The sequence below is a fragment of the Crassostrea angulata genome, chromosome 4, assembly GCF_025612915.1.
Source record: "Crassostrea angulata isolate pt1a10 chromosome 4, ASM2561291v2, whole genome shotgun sequence".
Lineage (NCBI taxonomy): Eukaryota > Metazoa > Mollusca > Bivalvia > Ostreida > Ostreidae > Magallana > Magallana angulata.
Window position 1 is genome coordinate 6,932,534 of NC_069114.1, and position 22,569 is coordinate 6,955,102.

The 22,569-nt window shown below is 33.0% G+C and overlaps 3 protein-coding genes across 3 annotated transcripts; all 3 read right to left on the bottom strand.

Annotated features, from left to right (window-relative positions):
• Positions 1-3,687: 3,687 nt before the first annotated feature.
• On the bottom strand, positions 3,688-8,366 carry LOC128180183 (uncharacterized). The gene has a single exon (XM_052848074.1). The coding sequence runs from the start codon at positions 7,615-7,617 to the stop codon at positions 5,671-5,673; it is 1,947 nt and encodes a 648-aa protein (XP_052704034.1). The 5' UTR covers positions 7,618-8,366; the 3' UTR covers positions 3,688-5,670.
• On the bottom strand, positions 8,149-11,046 carry LOC128180608 (uncharacterized). Its single transcript, XM_052848737.1, has 3 exons — positions 10,934-11,046; positions 8,569-8,838; positions 8,149-8,281 (listed from the first exon to the last, which is right to left on the bottom strand). The coding sequence occupies exons 1-3, from the start codon at positions 11,044-11,046 to the stop codon at positions 8,149-8,151; spliced, it is 516 nt and encodes a 171-aa protein (XP_052704697.1).
• Positions 11,047-14,323: 3,277 nt separating this feature from the next.
• Positions 14,324-22,177, bottom strand: LOC128180182 (uncharacterized). The gene is made up of 7 exons (XM_052848073.1): positions 22,025-22,177; positions 21,246-21,447; positions 19,186-19,439; positions 18,672-18,885; positions 18,022-18,236; positions 17,627-17,713; positions 14,324-16,760 (listed from the first exon to the last, which is right to left on the bottom strand). The coding sequence occupies exons 1-7, from the start codon at positions 22,071-22,073 to the stop codon at positions 16,594-16,596; spliced, it is 1,188 nt and encodes a 395-aa protein (XP_052704033.1). The 5' UTR covers positions 22,074-22,177; the 3' UTR covers positions 14,324-16,593.
• Positions 22,178-22,569: the final 392 nt, after the last annotated feature.

The window sequence follows — 22,569 nt, forward strand, 5'->3', positions numbered from 1 at the left end:
GGAAACAATGCAAATGTCTTTTTCTTTTTTTCTTTTTTAGAGAAGCTTATTTCTTCAGAAATTGTTTTCATAGAAAGAATCGCCTTCAATACTTCTATATCTTAGGCGTTTTCGCGTCTGTGTTTCTGACATATTTTTTTTTCTGACGGTAGACAATCCAGAATAAAGATGAATGCAAAGAGTGATCCAAGCAAGGCAATGCCGAGAAATCCGATACCCTTGGCTGTAGGCCGGTCCTCATACACACTGATCTTTGACAGTTTGAATGCTGGAAAAGAGTAAAACTTGTTTTTATAATTATGAGATGTCTTTTTGATGAATAAGTTTGAATTTTGTTCGTAATATATCATATTTTTATTTTACTTCTCTTTAAGTATGACGATATTGCACAAGATATCAGTAATTTTGTTATTTAATTGATGTCATGGTTGGAAGCCATGTTCTATAATATGATATTTCTGAAGCAAACAGCATACTTTTATTCTAGTTTTCCTTTGCCTTTATATCCGATCACACTATTGTTTGTTACCCAAAATTACTTTATAATATAACTGTAAAAAGCTGTCAAATATACTAATGTCTGTAGCTTCATCTTTGTCCTCGTTCTTGTCCTTTAACCTAGTTTTAATGTTAATAACATATTTATATGTCTTCTCTTCACCATTTATCTAATGCTTCTTTTTTGTGAATTACCTAGACTGGTTTAAAAAAAGAAATTTGGCATCATATCTGCCTAATATTTTTAATCATTTTTCTACTCTACTGGCTTTGTAACTCTATATTGCATTTCATTGCATTTGTATCAGTTTGCATTAATGAATGTTCAAGCACATTCAAACATTACCATTAGTTCGCTCTGGATCTATAGTGAGTTCCTTCTTTAATTTCTCTATAGTCATTGCAGAGACATTGGCGGTTACAGGTACCGGCGCTGCTAACGCTAATTTAAAATTTGTTCACATGAATTTCAATGTTTACATAAGTTTTATTCGTTTAAAATCTAAATATGACTCTAAGTTTTAAATGCAACACAGTTTTACATGCATATGACTTACATATTATATAAAAAGTAATGATTACAGTTTTACTTTTGCTTATAATTTATTTAAATTTATAATGATTTGAAAATATGAAAAAACCCCACTCTTGAGAATATCAAACGTCATAAAGCTAGACATGTCTTTTACAGAACATAAGAATTAATTGATATCATTGATATTATTGCTGTTAATCATACCTTCCTTGTAACAAATAGCGCCATATACATCAGAAATGTTCGTGTAGCTACACGGTTGCCATGTGTGTGTACCTGCGGTTGATTTCAGACAGTATTCTCCAGCTGGAGGGGGCGATGCAAACGAGGCTATAGATGGACTTCCGTTCCAGTTAGCAGGGGTTCCCTTAATGTTGTGTACACCAAACCATGCACCAGTTGACATGCCTGTTGTGCTAAATTTAAGGAATAATATTTATCATCATTTTATATCAGTATTTCAGCAATTTTCATTTGTTTTTGGGTTATAACATCAATTATTAATACAAAAATGCTATAAAATAAATTTTACATACAACAGGATTTTAACAGCAATGGTAATTTTTTTTTAAAAAAGTCGATCTCTTATACACTTTACTAGAAGTTAACATATATGTGTCGTTCGCTATTTTAGATACATTGAATTAAAAATAAATCATTATTTTATTATTTCTTTCACTTGGATAATGAAATGAATTAAGATATTGTGATTACATCAGATTTCCATTATATGCATTACAAAAAACAAAAATATATTAGAAAAGATTTGTAATGTATTTAAAAATTATGTGAGCAGGATGAAGATAAATCTCAAACCCAGAAATGGTGCTCAAAAGATTCGTAAGAAACTCAAATTGAACGTCGTCGATCACCGGTGCCAGTTGTCCCCCTTCGCACTGACACTTGGTCATGGCGTCAGTCACTCTCCAGTTCTTGACGCCCCGTAGCTGTGCTGACGTCAACCAGTAACAGTGATTCCTGTGCTTTGAGTCTGCTGTGGAGGTCCAGGATAAACACTGTCCTGTATAATCTGTCATATATTAAAAAACATTATTCGTGCATTTTTCTGAGTTTACTTTCTTCTTATTGATGCTTATGTTTGGATCTACTTATGACAAACGATTCAATATTTCTTGTGCACAGTTTTTAAATGGGAGTTTTACATTTATGGTCACTCTATAGGTTTTTACAAGCATTTAAACATCAGTTATATAGAGTTTGAAGCTTTTCAATATTAGAACTAATTCAATATTGAAATAATTCCTCCCTCCTTAAACATCAAGATGGCAACGCATTCTTCCAAGATCTTCCTAAATGATAATGCCTAAATATCACAGTGTGAATTCATTCAAAAAGCCTGAAGTGTTTATTTTAGCAGAAACGTCGTAAAATATAAGCTATGTTACAATAATTTTGTTGTCTTTTCTCAGCGCTTTTTTAAACTCGATAGCTGATCTTATACACCATAATGTGAAACTGAAATGACGTTTTAATGGATGTGAAAAGTCCTGTTTGTTTATCATTTGTGCGCAAGTGTTAAGCTGATGTTTAGTATATTTTCTGATTTTGTTTATGCTGATGGGACAGGGATAAGTATTTGAAGTAATTCACTAAGTAATGTAAAAATACTTAAATTGAATTGTTATAAACCATTTAGAAAACTTTGAAACACCCCCCCCCCCTCAATATTCGTCACTGTAAAGAACGATATTCCTTCTATCATGTGAACTTTGAAGGATATCCCACATAAATGGTTTGGCTCACATAATTAAAACGGTCTGCTTTCGTTGCAACAAAGCATGTCAGTAACGATACCGTAAATCTGGAAATTTTACGTCGATTTATTTTTGCGAATTCGAGTCATAAAGATTAATTTTTACGTTTTAAATTTTTGCGAATTGTCTTCGGCGCTAAAAATAAAAAGCACTCAAATATTAAATGTCAACATACTGACATGCACAATGTTAGCTAACCTTCGGATATCGTATATTACCGCCGCCTCTAATTTTCTCACGAATCGTATATGTTTACCAACTTCATATAGTATCATGTGAGAGTTGATGTCTGCAATTTATATCTTGTTCAAATTACCGATATACACAATAACAGCAGCAAATGCAACAAAACTACCTAAAAGGGTATCTTGATACGGATTTATAGCAAGATAATTATCCCAATTAGCAGTTCACACCTTCACATGCGACGGTTTGTGTACACCACACAAGAATCGATGGGTCACGTGTCAAACACAGGTGATGTTTTCCTGTGTCAAGCGAGCGAGAATAAGAAGAAAATGGCGGCATTCAGCGAGAAATTCAAAATACTGTACAAATTTTCGTATTCCGTGAATTTTGGTGTTCCGCCGGTACAATGTGAATGGGGTAAAAAAATAACGCTACATTCTGCGTAACGCAGGTACATATCATATCTATGAATAAATCACGCATGCATGCAGTGTCATCAGTATACATGTACACTTAAGATAGACATGAAGCTACCAGTCAACCGAAGATACCGATTTTGAGTGAAGCCCTTCTGCACACGCTGGTTATAGCTTGGGGGTAATTGCCTGGTTATATAAACAGGTTTTTTAAATGACCACTACTTACGGACACCTGTTCGTCTTATCTATTCTTACAAAAATGACAAGCAAATATATATTTGCCGACTAGCCCAGAATGCATACGGGGGAGCCAGAAGTTTATTTTAAGCTGAACAATACAAAATTGTATCATGTACATATACTGTAATATAAAAAATCACTGCCTCACTCTTTTTTAACAAATATTTGAACCTTTCATCGACGACGTGACCGGCCGGAAAAAAAAACAGAAATAAAAAACTATTAAATAGAAAAATCTCTGGAAACCTGTGTCCCAAACCATGTCAAAGTCACAAATGCGCGCCGTCTCAAGGGTAGTGCAGGGACTTTACAACAAAAATATTAAAATTTTTAAGCTTCTAAATCATAGTATAATAAAAAATAAAAAATAACAATTTTTTATTGATGTAAATTTGATGCGTCTTTGTAAGAAGACGGGCTAGAACTGATTTCTCGTGCTATTCGAACACCAATAATACACTCGTCACCACGTGACTCGTAACTATGAATTTCATTGGATACAATTTTCTACTCGAATCAACAAGACAATTATTTTCCGCTAATCTCCGTACCGCGGAAAATATTAAGTCTTATATATTCTTACAAAAATGACAAGCAAATATATATTTGCCGACTAGCCCAGAATGCATAGAAAAACACCAAAGTTAGGGTGAGGCGACGAAATGAATCAGGGAAAAAACAAAATATAAAAAACATTTGATGACAAATTCAAAACAAAAATGTGAAAAACTTTATGATAATCATAACCCCAATTTTCTGGAAACTGCCAATCGGTTTTCTAACTGATCTACAACATACATGTCCTTACTAGAATCTCACTTCCAGCGCCCGTGTCTTTTAATACACCTTTCGTTTACATTTGAACCGACTGCAGCTGTAGCTCCGCCTGATCGAAGCGAATGTAAACCTAATTTAAAATTTAAACCAGAACTGACCTCTTTGAGCCTGGAAATAATGTTTTCCCTTGCAGTAGTGTAACTAATCTTTTTGTTTTTATATATCAACTTTGCAATACCATGTGATCTGAAAACTGGCTTAAATAAAAAATCTGAAGATAACAAATTAATATCTGCCAACATAACATATTTCTGCAACATTTTCACAGGACAAGCACTTGTGGAACCATTTGCGACCAACACCTCGTTTCCTTGCCGGTATTGGTCGGTTTTACTTTAATTAATGTACACACATAAATAATCATCAACAAATTTTACGTCACAACATTTTAGGCTACTTAATTCGTCATAATGCAAAAAAGCGGCAAAACTCAACAAAATCATGGCCAAGTCTCTTACAATCAGCACATCCGTAGATTCGATATATAAATTGCACAAACGAATCAATATATCAGATGAGACAGGGTCCTTTCTGGTTACTTTGGGGGTTGCGATGCGCTTGACATAAGAATTGCTGGTAGGATCGGCAAATCCATGTAATTCGTGAGCCCACTTTAAAGAATAGATCCCGTGATTGACCACATGAGAAGATGAACTTTGATCCAATAATTGTGTAATATACAATGCGACGTGAACAGGTTGTGCGGGTAAACACTCAAATCCTTCTTTTTGAATGAATTTTTTCCATCCTTTAAAACTACTATGGTAAGATTTCGTTGTGTTAAAACTCTTCCCCTGAAGAATATAGTCGGACATCTTGTATGCCAAATCGTTCAAAATGTCGTTATTTCCGGCTCCGCTTCTGGCTACGTCATCAATTATTTTTTGTCGTATCCCGATGTCTGTCAAAATAAAATAATCTAATGATTAAATCTGAAAACGACCATGTCAAACTGAAGGGGATCATTACAAAATACCCCCTTTTTATATCTTCCCTTCTCTATTATATGAGTTCTTTGCAAAACTAACGAATCTGAAATACTTGAACAGTTTTGTAACAAAGGCCAAAAAGGAGCTGAAATCCACCTAGGAACAACTAGTTTCCCTAACACTTTTTCTGACAAACATTTTTTGATTGTTTTTGAAATAAACACTGGTGGAGGGACAAGCCACATATTTCATCCCGTCCATGAAAAATTAAATGCGTCAATGCCGCTAGTACCAGGACACCAAGACTTTGAGTAAAATACTGAACACTTTGTATTGTAATGCGTTGCAAACGCGTCAATGTCATGCTGACCATACTTTTCACACAAATAATTGTACACTGAAATTCTAATGCCCCAATCATCTCTATCAGTCTGCCTACTGATCAAATCAGCTTCTTGATTTTCCGATCTCGGGATCCATTTTGGAATTAACGTAATTTTGTTGTAACTACATGACTGAAAAATATCAGAAGCAATTAATTGCAAATTCTCTTTCTTACTGCCAACCTCTAAAATATGAGACACATTTTTGTTGTCACTGTAAACAACCAGAGACGAACCTTTTAAGTCATCTGAATGCGTGTTTATTATTCTATGAACTGATTCTAATTCTCGCCAAGTAGAACTCTTATTGCATTCCCTCTGGCTCCAAGAACCAGACACAGTAACTCTGTCCTTCTGTAGGACTATATCCCCACCCTGCTGTGAGGAACTCTTGTCTGAACGCTGAACTGTTGGGTTAATATAACCCCCATAACCTACATCTGATGCGTCACTGAATAATTCAAAATCTCTCGTTTCTGATAAATCAATGTTTCTAAACAATGCACCGCTACAGTTCAATGACTTTATGCTTTCTGACCAAAACAAAACTTCCTGAATTGCATTTTCTGACAACAATACTTTGCTATTCCAACTAGCCCTCGTCTCTACACAAAAATATAAAAATCTAGTCATAATTCGGACTACATTTCCAAAAACAGCTTTCATACTTATGATCTGACCCGTCAGACATGCAATAAGTCTAACACTAAACATATTTGAACGCTTTGATTTGATCAAAATATCATTTACTAAAGACATTGTCCTACTTATCCTCTCCCGAGACACCCTGACAAAACCATTCTGAAAATCCCATTCTAAACCTAACCAATTCACGTTTTGAGACGGAAACCACTGACATTTTTCATGAGCTAACAAAAATCCAAACTTTTGTAACTCATCCCTGACAAAACAACTGACTCTAAAAGCGTCCGACTGTGAAGAACTGCCTCCCAAACCGTCATCCAAATACATGACAATTTTGACATTATTGGACCTCATGTACTTAACAAAATGCCTAGTAACTTTTGAAAAAATGTAACCAGCTGTAGATAAACAAAAAGGCAGAACATTGAATACATAGTACTTTTGCCGACCATTGATATTCCAGCTAAAGCCCAGATACTGCCTGTGTTCTGCAAATATAGAAATATGATGGTATGCTGACTTAAGATCAAATGTGAAAACAAAATCACCGATATCAAACACGTCTCTCGCTACTTCAGCGTCCTCATATCTATACCTATATTTATGCAAATGAATATTCACATGTCTACAGTCTAGGACTAACCTAGACTTACCTGATCTGTTATATGCAACAGTAAGCGGATTGACCACACTTGGCTTAGTACTCACCTCTGAAATGCAATTTTTTGCCAACAAAAACTCGATTTCTGACGAAACAAATTCTACATTTTCTAATGAAGATCTATTGTTTTTTAATTCGACACTTTCTGGAATTGTTTTAAAAGGAATTTTATATCCATGAGAAATTATATCTCTAATGTAATTGTCCACACCTGTTTCAACCCACCTTGATAAACAGCTATTTAAATGCCCGACAGGGCTTACCTTGTTAGTAGTGCACTCGTCCGTGACCGACGTCGACAGGCGTGAATTCGAATAGTTTTGTTCTGAAACTGAATTGTTATCTGAATTTCTGAATGTATTACATGTAACAATACTTATCTCTGCCGAATCGTTGAGCTTCCTTCTACAGTCTCTCGCCCAGTGACCTTTAAACCCGCATCGATAGCACGTCCCTGGCTTGACCGTAGGTGACCTAGAGTTGTCTTTCTTGTATGGGTGTGGCATTGAATAGTCGTTTGTTGGTTTCCGCTGTGCCTTTTGTTGTTTGTCCTTTTACTCTGCTTTATTTTGCGCCATGTTTATTCTTTTTTCATCGTCAGAATCGTCAGCGATGGGATTAGCTTGGTATTCAGCTACTACCTACCACCCTAAAGGACTAGAATCAGCTATTTTTTTTTTTATCAATTTCTGTCTCTCATTTAAAAGTTCAATACCTTCACCAATCTTTGTCCGGGCGGTGTTTATGTTTTCAACGCCAAGGTTGGCGCTGTCCAAACTGGCGTCTGCTTCCCTCAGCTTAGTGATGACCTGTGCGTTTCCCCGGTACTGCGCTTCGTTTCCATGACGTTTAAACTTATAACTGCTAAAAATGTTCTCCTCTATTTTCGCTAACTGCGATGACGAGAGTTCTTTCTGTGTTGTTTCCATAGACGATTGAAAATTCTTGAAATTGCTGTCTATCAGAGTCTTCATGCTGCTTAAAATTTGATTTTGGGACGATTCCACTGCTTTTTTAACTTCGGAGCTAATTATTTGCTAAACCTCGGAACTTATACCGGCATCCCCGTATTCGTCCATGATAGATGCGTCTTTGTAAGAAGACGGGCTAGAACTGATTTCTCGTGCTATTCGAACACCAATCATACACTCGTCACCACGTGACTCGTAACTATGAATTTCATTGGATACAATTTTCTACTCGAATCAACAAGACAATTATTTTCCGCTAATCTCCGTACCGCGGAAAATATTAAATATAGTAAGGAAAAGAGACCAGCCTTCGGCAATAATTTTATTACTTTTTTTGTTGATTAATTTTTAGGAAAAAAAATTTTGCGAATGCAGAGCACGCGCAAATTAGCTAAAAATTTATCTACGGTAAAAATTTCCAGATTTACGGTATTCTTGCAATCATGTATACTTCTAAGCAAACCTGACACGAAGGATTCAACATACAGTTGGAATGGTTTACCTTCGTTGTAACAAAGCATGTCAGTTGATGAATGTGTTGTACAGGATTTGTCCTGGGTTTCGCTTGGAATGTATGTCGCATCACCAGGTTTTGCATTAATAACAGCACAGTTCTGTCCGGTTCCTCCATTAGGTTGATCTACGGGATAGTTTGTCATCGTATATATAAATCCATTATTATGGATCGGAGTTCCGTCAAAGTTTACCCACGTGTCTTCCAATGCAATATGATTGGTTCCAATGAACGTGTCCTTTCTGTAAGACAGTCAGGTCAGAGCATTTATTATATAAACCATTTGAAACATTTTCATCAAAATATTAAAATACAAGTAAACCACACAAAATGCATTATGTTTCTAAATTAGTGAATATTGAATTTACTCTATTCGCTTGTACTGCTTTATCATTAAGGGTTTATTTGCTTAAAAAGTATTCCAAATATTTCAGTCATTTTGTATAGTCATGTGATACAAATTCACATCCAATATTAATAATACAAGAAGCCTTGAAAAAACTACCTTAATTGCAATGCATGTATTTAGCAATGTAACTGTAGCTAGACGCAGTTAAAGCCCCAATTAACAAATAAATAAAGCAAACTATTCAGTGTTACTTAACAAAAAGTCCAACTGGTGACCTCACCTTTCCTCAAATCCAACTACGTATTTATACTTAAACCAAATTTTGGACAAGTTATGTTCAGATTTGACTTAAAGGACACACAAAAGTGAAAAAAATAAAAATTAGATATTCATTTGCGTTACTGTAAAACCTCATCGAATTTGAAGATTTAGTTATGATAAAACGTGAGCTATACAATAGTAAAATAAAGCAAACGGACGAAATGTCATGCAAAGGTAATTTCTTGAAGAATGGTTACGACCACGGTGAGAACCACCTAAACAGCGTAAGTCTTCAATACCGAATTATATTCAGAGCTTCCCATTACTGTATAGATTTACATATCGTTCCCTAGAAGATATGAAGAACAAAATATTTCTTGGATACATAAACTTCAAAGTCTTTGAAAATAATTACAGTTTAATGAGTGTATGTATTTCATGTTTCGTTGGTCTTGTTTAAAAAGTTTCTAAAAAAGACGCCAAGCAGACTACAAATCATTGGGTTTTACAATTATTTTTTTAAAGATACATTTTTCTTTTTAAAAATCGTTGAATTGATCACGAGGAGTTGATAAAAGTAAATAAGTTAGCGTTAATGTTTATAAGTTCGTTAGAGAAGTTAAGAGAATTGGAGTCTGACAAAATAATGAATATTTTGTGCATTCTATACTTTTAAAGTTTCTGGAGTATTTCAATCAATCCATAAACTGGTTGAAAATGGACCGCTTAGATTTCAAACTTGTTTGTTTCAACAGCGTTCTGAATCACAATTAATAATAATGTCTCGGTCCGAAAAAAATAAATTGTATTGATTCTCCTGGTAAAGCTGCTTATTTTTACATACACGCATAGCTCAATTCCATGATCATGAAATAAAATACATAAAGAAAATAAAGAAACAATATTCCTGAGATGTTGCATCTTGTAAAGTTTCCTTTATATAAAATATACGAAAATTGTCATCTAAGGCATTAGTTAAACTCCGGTTTATTTTAAATAAATGTGAATACAACGTTAACTTAAATTTTAAGATATTTGGTTTTCAGCATAACATATATGAATTATTATTACCATGCACTTTCATCCCAAATATCTAAAGTATCAAAAAGGTTTGGCTTAATTCATAATGTTCAAGGCATACTCAAGGATTTCTCTATTAATTAGTAGATCGTTATTTTCAGTCCGATAACAAATGATATCAGTTTTATCTACATATTTTGGCATATACACAAACTATTTGTAAAATTAAGGAAAATAAAAGCTCCCATTGTATCTAATACATAACTCAATATATTCTACAGCTAGAAGTAAACAAAAGATTCATGCTTTTATTAAATTTTTCGATTTCACAGTCAGATGTAGATTACAAAACAGGTTGAAGACTCACAGATAACTCCTGATAAATCTTAAGTTGAAGAACTAAAATACTTTTTTTAGTTCACAAAAGTTTATATCTATTTCTGTTTCGATGATATATTATAGATGATAACTCACTTCATTAAAAATTGTAATTTCAGAGCAAAAGTGTAAAGAAAGAAGCCCCATGCCAATAAAAATAAAATATTACTTACAGTTTCTAATTTAATTTGTCGTTAAATTCTGTTTCTAGATATTAAAATTACTTTACTAGAAGAAAAACCCACAAACACGAACAACCTAAAAATATAGATGATTATAGTATCAAACTTTTTTTGGATAATTTCTAGTGATATCGGGTTAGAACTTACGCGTCCACTGGCCGTAAACTAAGCAGGTGGTTGTACTGTAATGAGTCTATGTACGGCGCCAGTCGTCCACCAGTCGTTAATCGACAGTAGTCGTCTGCCTCAAGAGTGTTCATTGGAGTCAAACTTCTTATGAACGAGTAGCAATGCTTCCTGTATCTGCCATCTGCCGACGAAATCCATGCAAGGCAGCCATCTGTTTCTTCAAATTACAGTCAAATGAGAGAGAGAGAGAGAGAGAGAGAGAGAGAGAGAGAGAGAGATTATTTTGCGAAAAACCAAGATTGTCTTCTTTTTTTTGTCTTATTTCATTAATTTAGTTGCAATTGTCATCATGATATAAGTCAGTCAGTCCTTACCTTTGATGAAAAAGTTCCATGGCCATATGAAGAGTAATTTATAGCAGATATTCATTTGATCCACCTTATAAAAAAACAACTTTAATTGTATATTAAAAAGGAAAAATATGATAAGTCTGATAAATAATTAAAGAAAGTTTTTTTTAAATATTTTTAAAAGATCTGTTATTGACTTAACACCAACAATCTGTTTCCTTCTTAGTAAATTTAAACTATTTAAACCACTGCAACAGCCCAATTCCTGGCTTTTCATTTTCGCTTTTGAAATTTTACATTAAGCATCGTTCAATGTTTGTGATTTAACATTTCACTAATACATATCTTTTCATTATCCTGTCTTTATTATGGTTTTAACGTTATAAATGCCGTTATGTTCTATATTACACTTTACAGAAAGAATTATGTCTGCAAAACCGAAGATTCTATCAAAAGTCATGTCACTACTGCTATAACATCATGAACAATCACTGTAAAGTAACACCAGTTAGTTTCTTGATTTCTTATTCGGATCTAAAAAGCACAAGGCAGAATAATACTCATTTCTGATGATAAAATAAGTCATTGAGCGTGAATATTTTTTATTTTACAAATAATTGGACTTAATATTCTAGATACACAGATCTACCATTTTTTATTTAACAATTTATTACCCATTTGTGTTTGATATAAATGATTTATAAAACTGTGAAATTAATTTAATTGAGCTCTCAACTTTATAAGAAAGCTTTCATTTTTGCATTTTTGAACAACATTTAGACTCATGGTACTCTTGGCCTACTATGTTTTATTCTTCAGTATTACGTATTTCCAAGCACGTTACGTTTTATTAATTGATTTAATTAAATAGTTTGTGCATTCAATAGCTTGCAAGGTGAATGTCAACTCTTGAAAAACAAGTACATTGAAAGGTTTTTCCTCATAAGCCAATAAATGCAGTTTTGCTATGATAAAGCATTACTCTCATTATAATCATTTTTTTTTCTTAGTTTTAAGAAATTTACCTAAACATAATTAAGGTAGAGCCTATGAATAATAGTCTTAAATCTTTTAAGAACACCATGACATTTTGAAAAATCGAGAAGTAAGAATTATAAAAGATTAAATGCGTGATTGGATCTAATTACCTACCGTTTTCTAGAATAAAAGCACAAATCCTTACAGCATATGGGCTCCTCACATAAAGAGCATCCAATAAAATGTTGCGTTTTTTATTCTGTTGCTTTGTTGCGTAAATTAGAACAGATTTAAACGGACGTGAAATGCAAAACCTAAACCGTTATTCTTTGGCAAACATGATTTTTTCGTAAGAAAAGCAACAAACAATAAACGTGTTCATAACGAAACGGAAGGGCATATAGAAAATTGTTTACTTGGCCTTCCCTAAACGCTGTGTTTCTTTTTTATTTACTCAATGAAGAAAATGAAGATACAAACCAAATTTTCCCGGACAACGATGGGATGATTTTTATTAAAAAATCATCAAAGGCATATCTATTGAGTTTTGTTTTTATCAAGTGCAGATAATCAATAAAACCAAAATCCGTTTTCTGCTACTCCACTGTAATATAGATGAAGTAGTTTAAAGTAGGCCATAGAGAAGTTTGTTTAATGTTAATATGGAACTGGGGTGTTTGGGTTTTTTTACTCGTCAGGAGTTTACATCAAAGTCTTCTCATATTTTTTGAAAAGGCCTTGTGTCTAGTAAAGGCCTTCTATCTGTAAAATTAGGAATTCTCATCTGACCTACAGATTAATCATAAGTATAAGAATTCATTTTTTTATTTTCATAACAACAAGCTGATTTATCGTAGATAAAATGACTGAATTTTTTTAATTATATTAATCATTGTATTCTTAAATAATATCACGTGAAATTTATTTCATAACAGCTTGTTAAGGTACCTCACTACACCTTGAAAAAGTTTCTGAAATCAACAGAAAATTACTTGATCATGATAGATAGCATGATGGATAAGAAGTATATATGTCAAATTGGCGAAAAAATCTGATTTTTAAGTTTTAGATAAAAAAATGATATTTTCAAAAATTTCATTCAGTAAACATATACAAAAGCCCAAGGTGGATTCGAACTCATGACCTGCGGTTCACAAACGTGATACTTTAACCACTGAGCTAAGACGATATAGATCTGAATGATTGATACAAACAGTTTAACAAAACATTTAAATCGCCATCTTGTGACGTAGTGTCTTAAAAAGTATAAGTCTCGGTGTAGTGGGGGACCCTAATTATCCTGATAAAGAATGTAATTTTAATGTGAACCTTAAATTCTATGATCTAATTATCCAATTTTTTTTCATTATTACAGCATTCAAGTTTAATTTTCATTGATTTTGTTTTTATTTTCCCAATCCCATTTTTTAATCAGTGTATCTAATCACTATAAGAATATAAATCCAATTTACAAGTTTTGATTAAAGTTGTTTTATATAGTAAGTCCCGTTTTGCCTTACTACGTACTTATGAGTCAAGAAACAAAACAAAGTCAATTTCACTGCGAAAGCTCTTGAACATTTTTAACTGAATTTCCAAAGTTGCAACCTTTTTATTTTGCAAAAAGTCATTTTTATCAACTCGGTGAACGAGGTAAAATCATTGCTGCCCCTTTCTTATTCATTAGGATGCATTTAAAACCATTTTTAACAAGAGCTTGGACTTTCAGTAGGGCTTAGCTATCTATTTCTTGCGTCAAAACAAGTGAAAAATGACACTAGGTTTAAGTGATATACAGTGATACACACCGATTATATATGTAATCTTAGCTCAAATGCCTGTCAAATCGGATTTCAAAGAGCAATGACGAAGTGGCTGGCAATGAAATTGACAGGCTGGCGTCACATTACTGTTTGCCACAACTACCCAAAGTCCAAGTTCTTGTTAAAATTATTTCCTAAAGACAAATTAATATAAAATTTAACACTTTTATTGAACTATTTATTATCCACTGAATATACCCTGCCCCTTATTTTGAATAAATGTTGGACATTAGATGCCACCCAAAGTGTTCTTGTAAAGCACTTTCAGCTATACCACTACTTATATGCCAGCAAGAACAGACAACTAGATACAAAAGTGTTAAGATAAATGATTTTTTTCAATTGTAATTGCCAACTTAAAAGTGATTTTATTTTAAATTTTCAGAGACACTGAATTTTCATTTACAATTCATAGCGAGCGCAGCGAGTCGGCGCGAAGCGCCGCTCGCGAAGCGAGCTCCATAGACAACTTGTACGAACGGAGGAAATTCGAGTTGAAATCTGCACATTGTTCAAAGAAATTTTTATGAGGCCACGTGAAAAAGTTCTACTATCCCAGTGATCCTTTGCGGTACATAGCAACATGGTCGAACAGGAAGCGTTTCTAAGGAAAATTCTTACCTCTAAATCGCATACATCATATTCATTTAAATATAAAAAATCCTTTTAAAAACATTAAAGTAAACAACACATATGCTTACGTAAAAAAACCTGTACCTATCGACATATGACGTCATTTCCTTTCCCGAATTTGTCCGACAATTTACGAAAACTGTCGAGCTCAAAAGAAAGTTAAATATGACGTCACAGTGATCTCGCGCTTTAATTTCCCGCAATACATTTAGAGGTGGATCAAGCATCTGTAACGTGTAGGAAGTACTCAGTATCAGTGGTAACGGTGACTCTTTGGCTAATTAGTTTTGTTTTGATAATTTGTTTTGCTTAGTAAATACACATGCAAGTTCCATGCTACATTTACTGTCATATTGATCCAATCATATATGCAAACGTTAGGTAGGTGACAAAAAATTATTAAAAAGGAAAAGTCCAATCATTATTACATGTAGATCTACGTGCAGCCACGTCATTTTGTAATGAATAAATAAAAGGAAAACAATCGAACTGTTAAAATATCTACGTGTATTTGTTATAGTTGCATATGTGGTCAAACATTTCAAAAATATTGGATATCATACACTATAGTGAGTGAGGGCACATGTCTACAACACTTATAGAGCGTACAAAAAAAAATTGATGTCACAGAGGAAAATAATTAGCACAGGTAACAGTAAGGAATAATAATAACAATAGAATGAGAAATAACACAGACACACAATTTATTGTTTACTGATTTTAATGATCATTATTTAAAGGTAAAGTAATGATAAAAAATAATTGTATTTACATAAAAAGAAACAAACAGCTTTGTGTTTATAAAAATATTTTAATTAGTCTGTTTAACATTTAATTAATGCTCAGTGGCAGTTTGTTAGGAATGGACCATTGGAATTAGAGTTTTGTAACTTCGGTTGCCTTGCAGTGGTATAAGTTTTCGAGACAAAGCCAAAGTTTTTTGGTTAGGGCAAGTCCACGGGTTGCATTTAACAATAATGACAGATGTGTGGTTTCTTCTGCGCTCGTCCCAACGGTTACACCGTTAAACATATTAGAAATTGATGAGGGGATAATTTCATGTTTCAAACATACTGCGCCGAACCTTATTATGACGTCACTGGAAATACATGTACCTCCCCGCCATGTCAAACCCTTTAAATTTATACCAGAACAAAATGCTCTTTTTCTGTTATGAATCATAAACGTTATGAGGATTCCAATTGGTTTCCCTTGATGTGGTGAGTATCAGATCATACATTAGGAGTGGTCTAATTAAACATGGACTACAAGAACAAGTTGTTCTTAATGGCATTTTCTTCCTGCTGGTAAAACTGTGTCTAGATGACTTTCAGAAATCATTATATACATCACATGAAGCATTTAACTCAGGATTAAATAATACGTTAACTTCCTTTTTCGACTTTTCAAAAAAAAAAACCCCGTCGTCCATGTAAAGTTAGAAACGCGAAATAAGTTATAGAATAACATACAAATATTCAACGTTTGTTTTGAAGACATGATACATTCCTACTTATTTTTCACCTTGTATTTCAGAGACCTAAGTGAAGTTATACCTGATCGAAAACTGTGACCACATTACATAGATAGTTTTTGATTGATCGTCTTTACATGTCATTCATAAATACACCAAAATTACGTGTATGTTAATAATGTAAGTATGTATGGCTTTAACCTAAATAAAGCCGTAAAAGAAAGATACCTTTAATTGTGTTCTATACACCACAACAAAAGAACCACGAATTGAGCACTAAAAGAAACACAATTTTACAATAGATCTGATTGAATAGTATTTTAAAGACAATTTTTTGGTCATTAATTCAATAGTCTTCTTTGGAAAAGGTTTAGTCATTCAAAAACATTCGTATGTAGGAAGAATAGCCATCGAAACATCTCAAATATTTGTTGCGTCTATTTTTCGGGAACACAATTGTTCTAAACGTTGACAATCCAGTACGATGATGAAAGCAAAGAATGATCCAAGCAAGGCAATGCCAAGGATGCCGATACCCTTGGCTGTAGGCCGGTCCTCGTACACACTGATCTTTGACAGTTTGAATGCTGGAAAAATAATATGAAACTTGTTTTTTTTACATTGTATATGTGATTTTCTATAAAAATTCGTTTTAACTTTTGTGATCTTTCACTTCTTTACTTTAATTCTTTTATGAGCATATTATTAATTTTACAATCTTTCAGTAATTTATTTTAAAAATCAGGTTATCATTAAAACTTTTTAAGTGCGTTATCTCTATTGTTATCATTGCGTACATGTATAATCGTTTTGTGAACATTTAAAACCATTCGGAAATTTTAGAGCCATAACAATTAAATGTTTTATACATGTACACGTTATCATGAAGGAAGCAAATATGCATTCCATCAATGTTTTAAAAGAATTTTTATCATTGATATTGCGATCGGTAAATAAAAATGTTTCCTTTATTTTTTTTTCCAGCACTTCATTTCTTTGTATCTTAAACTATTTTATTAAAATATTTGAACTTTACTTTCAAAATTCTATTTTCCGTATGTTCGTTGTGTACTTTTAACATAGTTTGAGGGTTTATCGGTCTTTTGTTTCCCATCGTTTTTTTTTTTTTGCTTATAGAGGCTCGTTAGCTAATGAATAAAGCATCATCTCTTCTGAAGATTATAAGATCTGATGTCAACCAGTATCGCGCAAATCATATTTTGTATATTTAAGGTAAAAAATTTTTACCATAAAATGAAAAACTTTCCAATAGTTTTGTATAGAGCTCATCTTAAGGAGATTAATTCAGTCCAAAAATGGATACGCCCATCGAATCTTCTACATTTAAAAAATGTCGATCATACGACTTTATTTACCTTGCTCAGCATCAGTGAATTTCGTTTTACTATATTTGTATCTTTTTGACAACTTTAAAAGCACATTTCATAATTACCATTAGTTTCCTTTGGATCTATAGTGAGTTCCCTTTTCATTTCCTCTACAGACTTTGTAGACCCATTGGAAGTTTTAGGTACGGGTGCTGCTACCGCAAATTTCAAATTTGTTCGAATGAATTCCAGTTATAAAAGTTTAAACGTTTACATTTATGTATGATTTACAAGACAATACAAAATGATTTACATAAGCAAAAAAAATATATGTTTTGATTATTATTGAAAAATAATATTGAAGTCTTACATTTGTTTACGGCACTTTTTCCGTTTATTTCAAAATCATATATTTAAAACATATAAGAAAACACGTTTGAAAACAATTGAATACGATAAAGCGTCAAATGCATTTTACGGATTTTAAAAAAAAGTTGATATTCTTATCCGTATCTCATACCTTGCTTGTAACAAATAGCGCCATATACAACAGTAATGTCAGTGTAGCTACACGGTCGCCATGTTTGTGTTCCTCCGGTAGACACCATAAAGCAGTATTCTCCAGCTGGAGGGGGCGATGCAAACGAGGCTATAGATGGATTTCCGTTCCAGTTGGCAGGAGTTCCCTTGGTGTTATGTACACCAAACCACGCACCAGTTGACATGCCTGTTGTGCTATATTTTAAGGTATAAACGGTTTTAAATAAAAGTTATAAGTTTATATTTACTTAGTATTTTGGCAATTTAAAGCAGTTTTTGCGTCTAAGTGTTGATTTGAAATAGGGAAATGCTATCATGTCAATAGTTTACACATCCTAACTTTAAAAAAAGCGTCCATTATTCTCTTTAGCAGTCTTAGCATGACATTGATAGATATTAAAATACATGCATTTAAAATTTAGTTATTTATTTAAGGCAGATTCGATTTTAAAATGTGTAACATATTTTTCGATTGAAATTTGAAAAGCACTTGAACATGAATGTTGAATTAAAACAAATCCGTGTACATATTTTAGACGTCCATTAGATGCATTAAAATATTTCAAAAATATTGTTTCCTATCAAAAATATGAAAATGAGACTAAACCTTTTACATAGCTGGTCACAAACCTTGATATAGTGCTCAAAAAGTTTGTAAGAAACGAAAATTGAACGTTGTCGATCACCGGTGCCAGCTGTCCCCCCTCGCACTGACACTTGGTCATGGCGTCAGTCACTCTCCAGTCTGTGGCGCCCGCTGGCGGTGTTGACGTCAGCCAATAGCAGTGACGTCTGTACTGTGAGTCTGCAGTGGAGGTCCATGACAAACACTGTCCTGTATAATCTGTACAAATTTATTTTAGCAAAATATACTTGACTGATTATTTTAACTTTTCGTGAGATATACGGGGTGATAATCGGGAATTCTGTTCCTAACCAAATATGATTTTTGCCAAATGAAGACATGCTGTCAAAAATACTTTAAATGTATGATTGATTTAAGCTACATTTAACACCATCAAAAGTTTAAAAGTTTAAGAAGCAGATGTTGAGATGCTAGCCATTGGGTTTTTTTTTTGTCTACACAAGAAGGCATTACAACACCAACCCTTTAAACAGGATGTATATATCACACAAGTCTCACCTTCTCTGTAACACAACATGTCGGTAGATAAGGATGAAGTACAGGAACGGTCTTGAGTTTGGTTAGTAGTGTAGACCGAATTTCCAGGTCTCGGATTGATGATTGCGCAGTTCTGGCTGGTTAATCCGTTAGGTTGAGAAACCGGATAGTTCGTCATCGTATAAAGAAATCCGTTCCCGGGAATAGATGTTCCGTCGAAATTAACCCACGTGTCTTCTACTGCAATGTCGTTAGTTCCAATGAACGTGTCTGTTCTGTGAAAGAGATTATTAATAAAGGACTATATATGGTTTGAGCCTAAATGGCCCCCTTAAATAAACATTGTCATTTTACTGTATTTCTTAGTTTTATTTGTACAAGTATACATCTGAAGTTTTTTCAAAATTTTCATTTTGATTTTACTGCCCACAATTTAAAAACATGATATCATAAAATTTACGTTTTCCCGCCATTTTTGCATTTTTAGCACAAAACGGCTTGTTTTTAAGCAGTTTTTCTTTAAGGAAACATTGAGCGACTGCTTGAACAAACAAAATATTTTCACCAATGGTGTATCTCTTCAGTACTTATAAGTGATAAAAAGTTCGTTCTTGTTCAAAGAGTCGCTCTTTATTTACCATTCGAAAAAAAGATAAGAAAAATGTCAATTTTTGACTGATTTTGATTGAATTATAAAAATAGCTTCACTTCTGACGTCATATACTGCCAGTGAGTGCATATAAATCAAATATATAGATGAAAAACATATTTTATGTCAACTCTTTTATCAAATAACACGACAAATTAATGTACCTGAATCACTTTCAAATCAGCGAATTTTGGGGGCCAAATTAGACTAATATCATATATAGTTCTTTACAATACGTCCTGTCATTTTAGCTAAAAAATTTGCCCAACCTCTAAGGGTTTGCAACGAAAGGTTTCTTGGTATATTTCGACTTATTGGCGTATTCTATTGATCATTATAAAATCATATTAAAAAATCGACAGAAATTGATCGGCTAATTTAAGCGATTGTTTTTGGGTCAAACTATGAGTTTTTTAAGGAACGAATGATCAGTTTTTATTTACACAATCTGAATTCGTTGTGTGTAGTTATGGAAAAGGACTTCTTGTTTCCATTTGCCAAAGAACGCATTCCACGAATCCAATCTGCATTATCAGAATTAAATTAGGATGATATGGGACTAAGCATTACGAACAAGAGGTTTATAAGGCTCTCTTACATTCTTATGAAAGATAATAATGTTCTCTAGATTTAAAAATAATCCCTAGATTATCAAGTAATTCACGAATTTGGAATGGTTTAGAAGCACTACAGAATCTGGACCCTTTGCTTTTGCTTCTTTAACATATTAAAACACAATCGCTCTCACAGTTTAGATGGAACTTACCCTAAATTATAGAACTTGCAATTCGTATCTATAATTGCATAATTTGGATTAGAGAATACTGTTACACAAGCTGTACAACACAACTGTTTAACCGAGTTGAAGCTTGTGTAATATTTACTTAAGCATACATCTGATCTTGACTTATAAAATCGATTTAATTCAACGTAAATATACATATGTATTGAATAATCAATTACATTTAGTATTTGTTTGGTTTGGTTTGTTTAAGACCAAAAACCCCAAACAGACAAACAAACAAAACAAAAACAAAAACAAAACAAGCAAATTTATAAAATGTAAAATAGAACAAATATGTTAATAGCATATTTTAGATTGTTGTATATCTAAAAATACAGAAAAATATGTCTTTTTTTGTTAAAAAAATCTGACGTAGTAAACAAAGTTAAAGCCATAATGCATCCTAAATGGTGTAAATATATTTCCGCTGTATAAAACATGCATGCGACCAAAGCATCTTTTCTGAACAAGAAATTAAGGAATATATCATTATGGCAAATAGCAGAAATATTTTTAAATATTTTAATTAATCAAAATTGCCATAAAGAACTTTTTTCTTTGAAAATCACATTAATTATCATATACAGAGTATATATTCTTTCAAATAAGTAGTACCTAGAATTAACTGCAAACTAGGTTAAAACTTACGCGTCCGCTGGCCGTAAACTAAGCAGGTGATTGTACTGGAATGAATCTATGTACGGCGCGAGGCGTCCGCCATTAGCAATCCTGGCACAATAGTCGTCTGCTGCAAAGGTGCCCATTAAATAGGAGCTTCTTTCGAACCAGTAACAATGTCTCCGGTATCTACCATCTCCTTTAGAAATCCATTCCAAGCAGCCTGGTGTTTCTTTAGATATATCGAATTTAAAGTATTTGGCGTTCTGTCATCCTCCAGATTTCACCGAAATTTTCGAGTTGCTGATTTCATTTTAATTTACAGTTAATGTAAATGTCATGTTGTAAATTTTTTACCGGGTGGTAGTAAATACAATATTTAATTTGTCATGTAAATTTTGTATTGACTGCTACCCCGTAGATTCAAAATTTACAACATGACATAAACACCATCCTTGAGGGTGTGTAACATTTTGGTTTAAATTGACGAATCATTACAAAATAATTATCTTATAGAATTAAGATTTTTTGTGGATGTTGTAGCCTGGTGGAGCAGAAATATGTATATACGTATGTACATGAAATTGAATTGGCAGTGAACTCTATACCACCGGATAAATGAAAGTACAACGCATAATTACTCTTTAGCTTATTAATCAAACTTAAAAAGAATAATTAATAAATTAATTCGGTCTTGCTTCCCAAAGAGAGAGAGAGAGAGAGAGATAGAGATAGAGAGAAAGAAAGAGAGAGAGAGAGAACTTATAAAAAGATAAACTTACGCTAAAAACTTTTTAACAAAATCTTACCTTTAACGAAAAAAGCAAGTATTAAAAGTAAGTTGTAGCAGGAATTCATTTCTTGTGCGTTGTTAAAAAGATTAACTTTCTCATATCACCTTTCTTAAACGAAACACAGTTAAACCTCTAACAATAATGTTACATCAGTTTTTCTATTTAACAATCTATTCATTACTTCATTTGAATTATTTAAATAATCAATTAGTGTACCATTGAGTTGTTTGCGTCTTATATTAACTAATCTGTTTGACAGAAGTTAACAGGTGATGGCCTAGACCTAGCGGTTATTTCTTTAATTCTATAGGGTTTGTTGTTTATTCATTACTACGTATGTGTACCATGTTTATACATCACATTTCTCATAAGAATCAGTAACTTAGAAACTCTTGGATAATAACTTAATTCACGTGTATATGCAAGTGTCCTTCGTTATTTCTTGTCCTCTTCGTTTCTTGTGGAGCATTGGGCTACTACAGTCGCTCTCCATATACAAGACTGCCATCGTGTTTTTAATAAAACGAAACAAAATGAAAACTACTTATATTGTATTTTTG

What these genes read in the sequence shown, in the direction of transcription:
- LOC128180183 (XM_052848074.1), bottom strand. Translation starts at nt 7,617, where the DNA reads ATGCCACACCCATACAAGAAAGACAACTCTAGGTCACCTACGGTCAAG.
- LOC128180608 (XM_052848737.1), bottom strand. Translation starts at nt 11,046, where the DNA reads ATGAACACTCTTGAGGCAGACGACTACTGTCGATTAACGACTGGTGGA. An exon ending in AGTTTACGGCCAGTGGACGC is followed by an intron (nt 8,839 to 10,933) that starts GTAAGTTCTAAC and finishes ACTGTCTTACAG; the next exon opens with AAAGGACACGTTCATTGGAA. An exon ending in GAAGGTAAACCATTCCAACT is followed by an intron (nt 8,282 to 8,568) that starts GTATGTTGAATC and finishes TGAAATTCATAG; the next exon opens with TTACGAGTCACGTGGTGACG.
- LOC128180182 (XM_052848073.1), bottom strand. Translation starts at nt 22,073, where the DNA reads ATGAATTCCTGCTACAACTTACTTTTAATACTTGCTTTTTTCGTTAAA. An exon ending in ACTTGCTTTTTTCGTTAAAG is followed by an intron (nt 21,448 to 22,024) that starts GTAAGATTTTGT and finishes ATATATCTAAAG; the next exon opens with AAACACCAGGCTGCTTGGAA. An exon ending in AGATCCAAAGGAAACTAATG is followed by an intron (nt 16,761 to 17,626) that starts GTAATTATGAAA and finishes TTATTTTTCCAG; the next exon opens with CATTCAAACTGTCAAAGATC.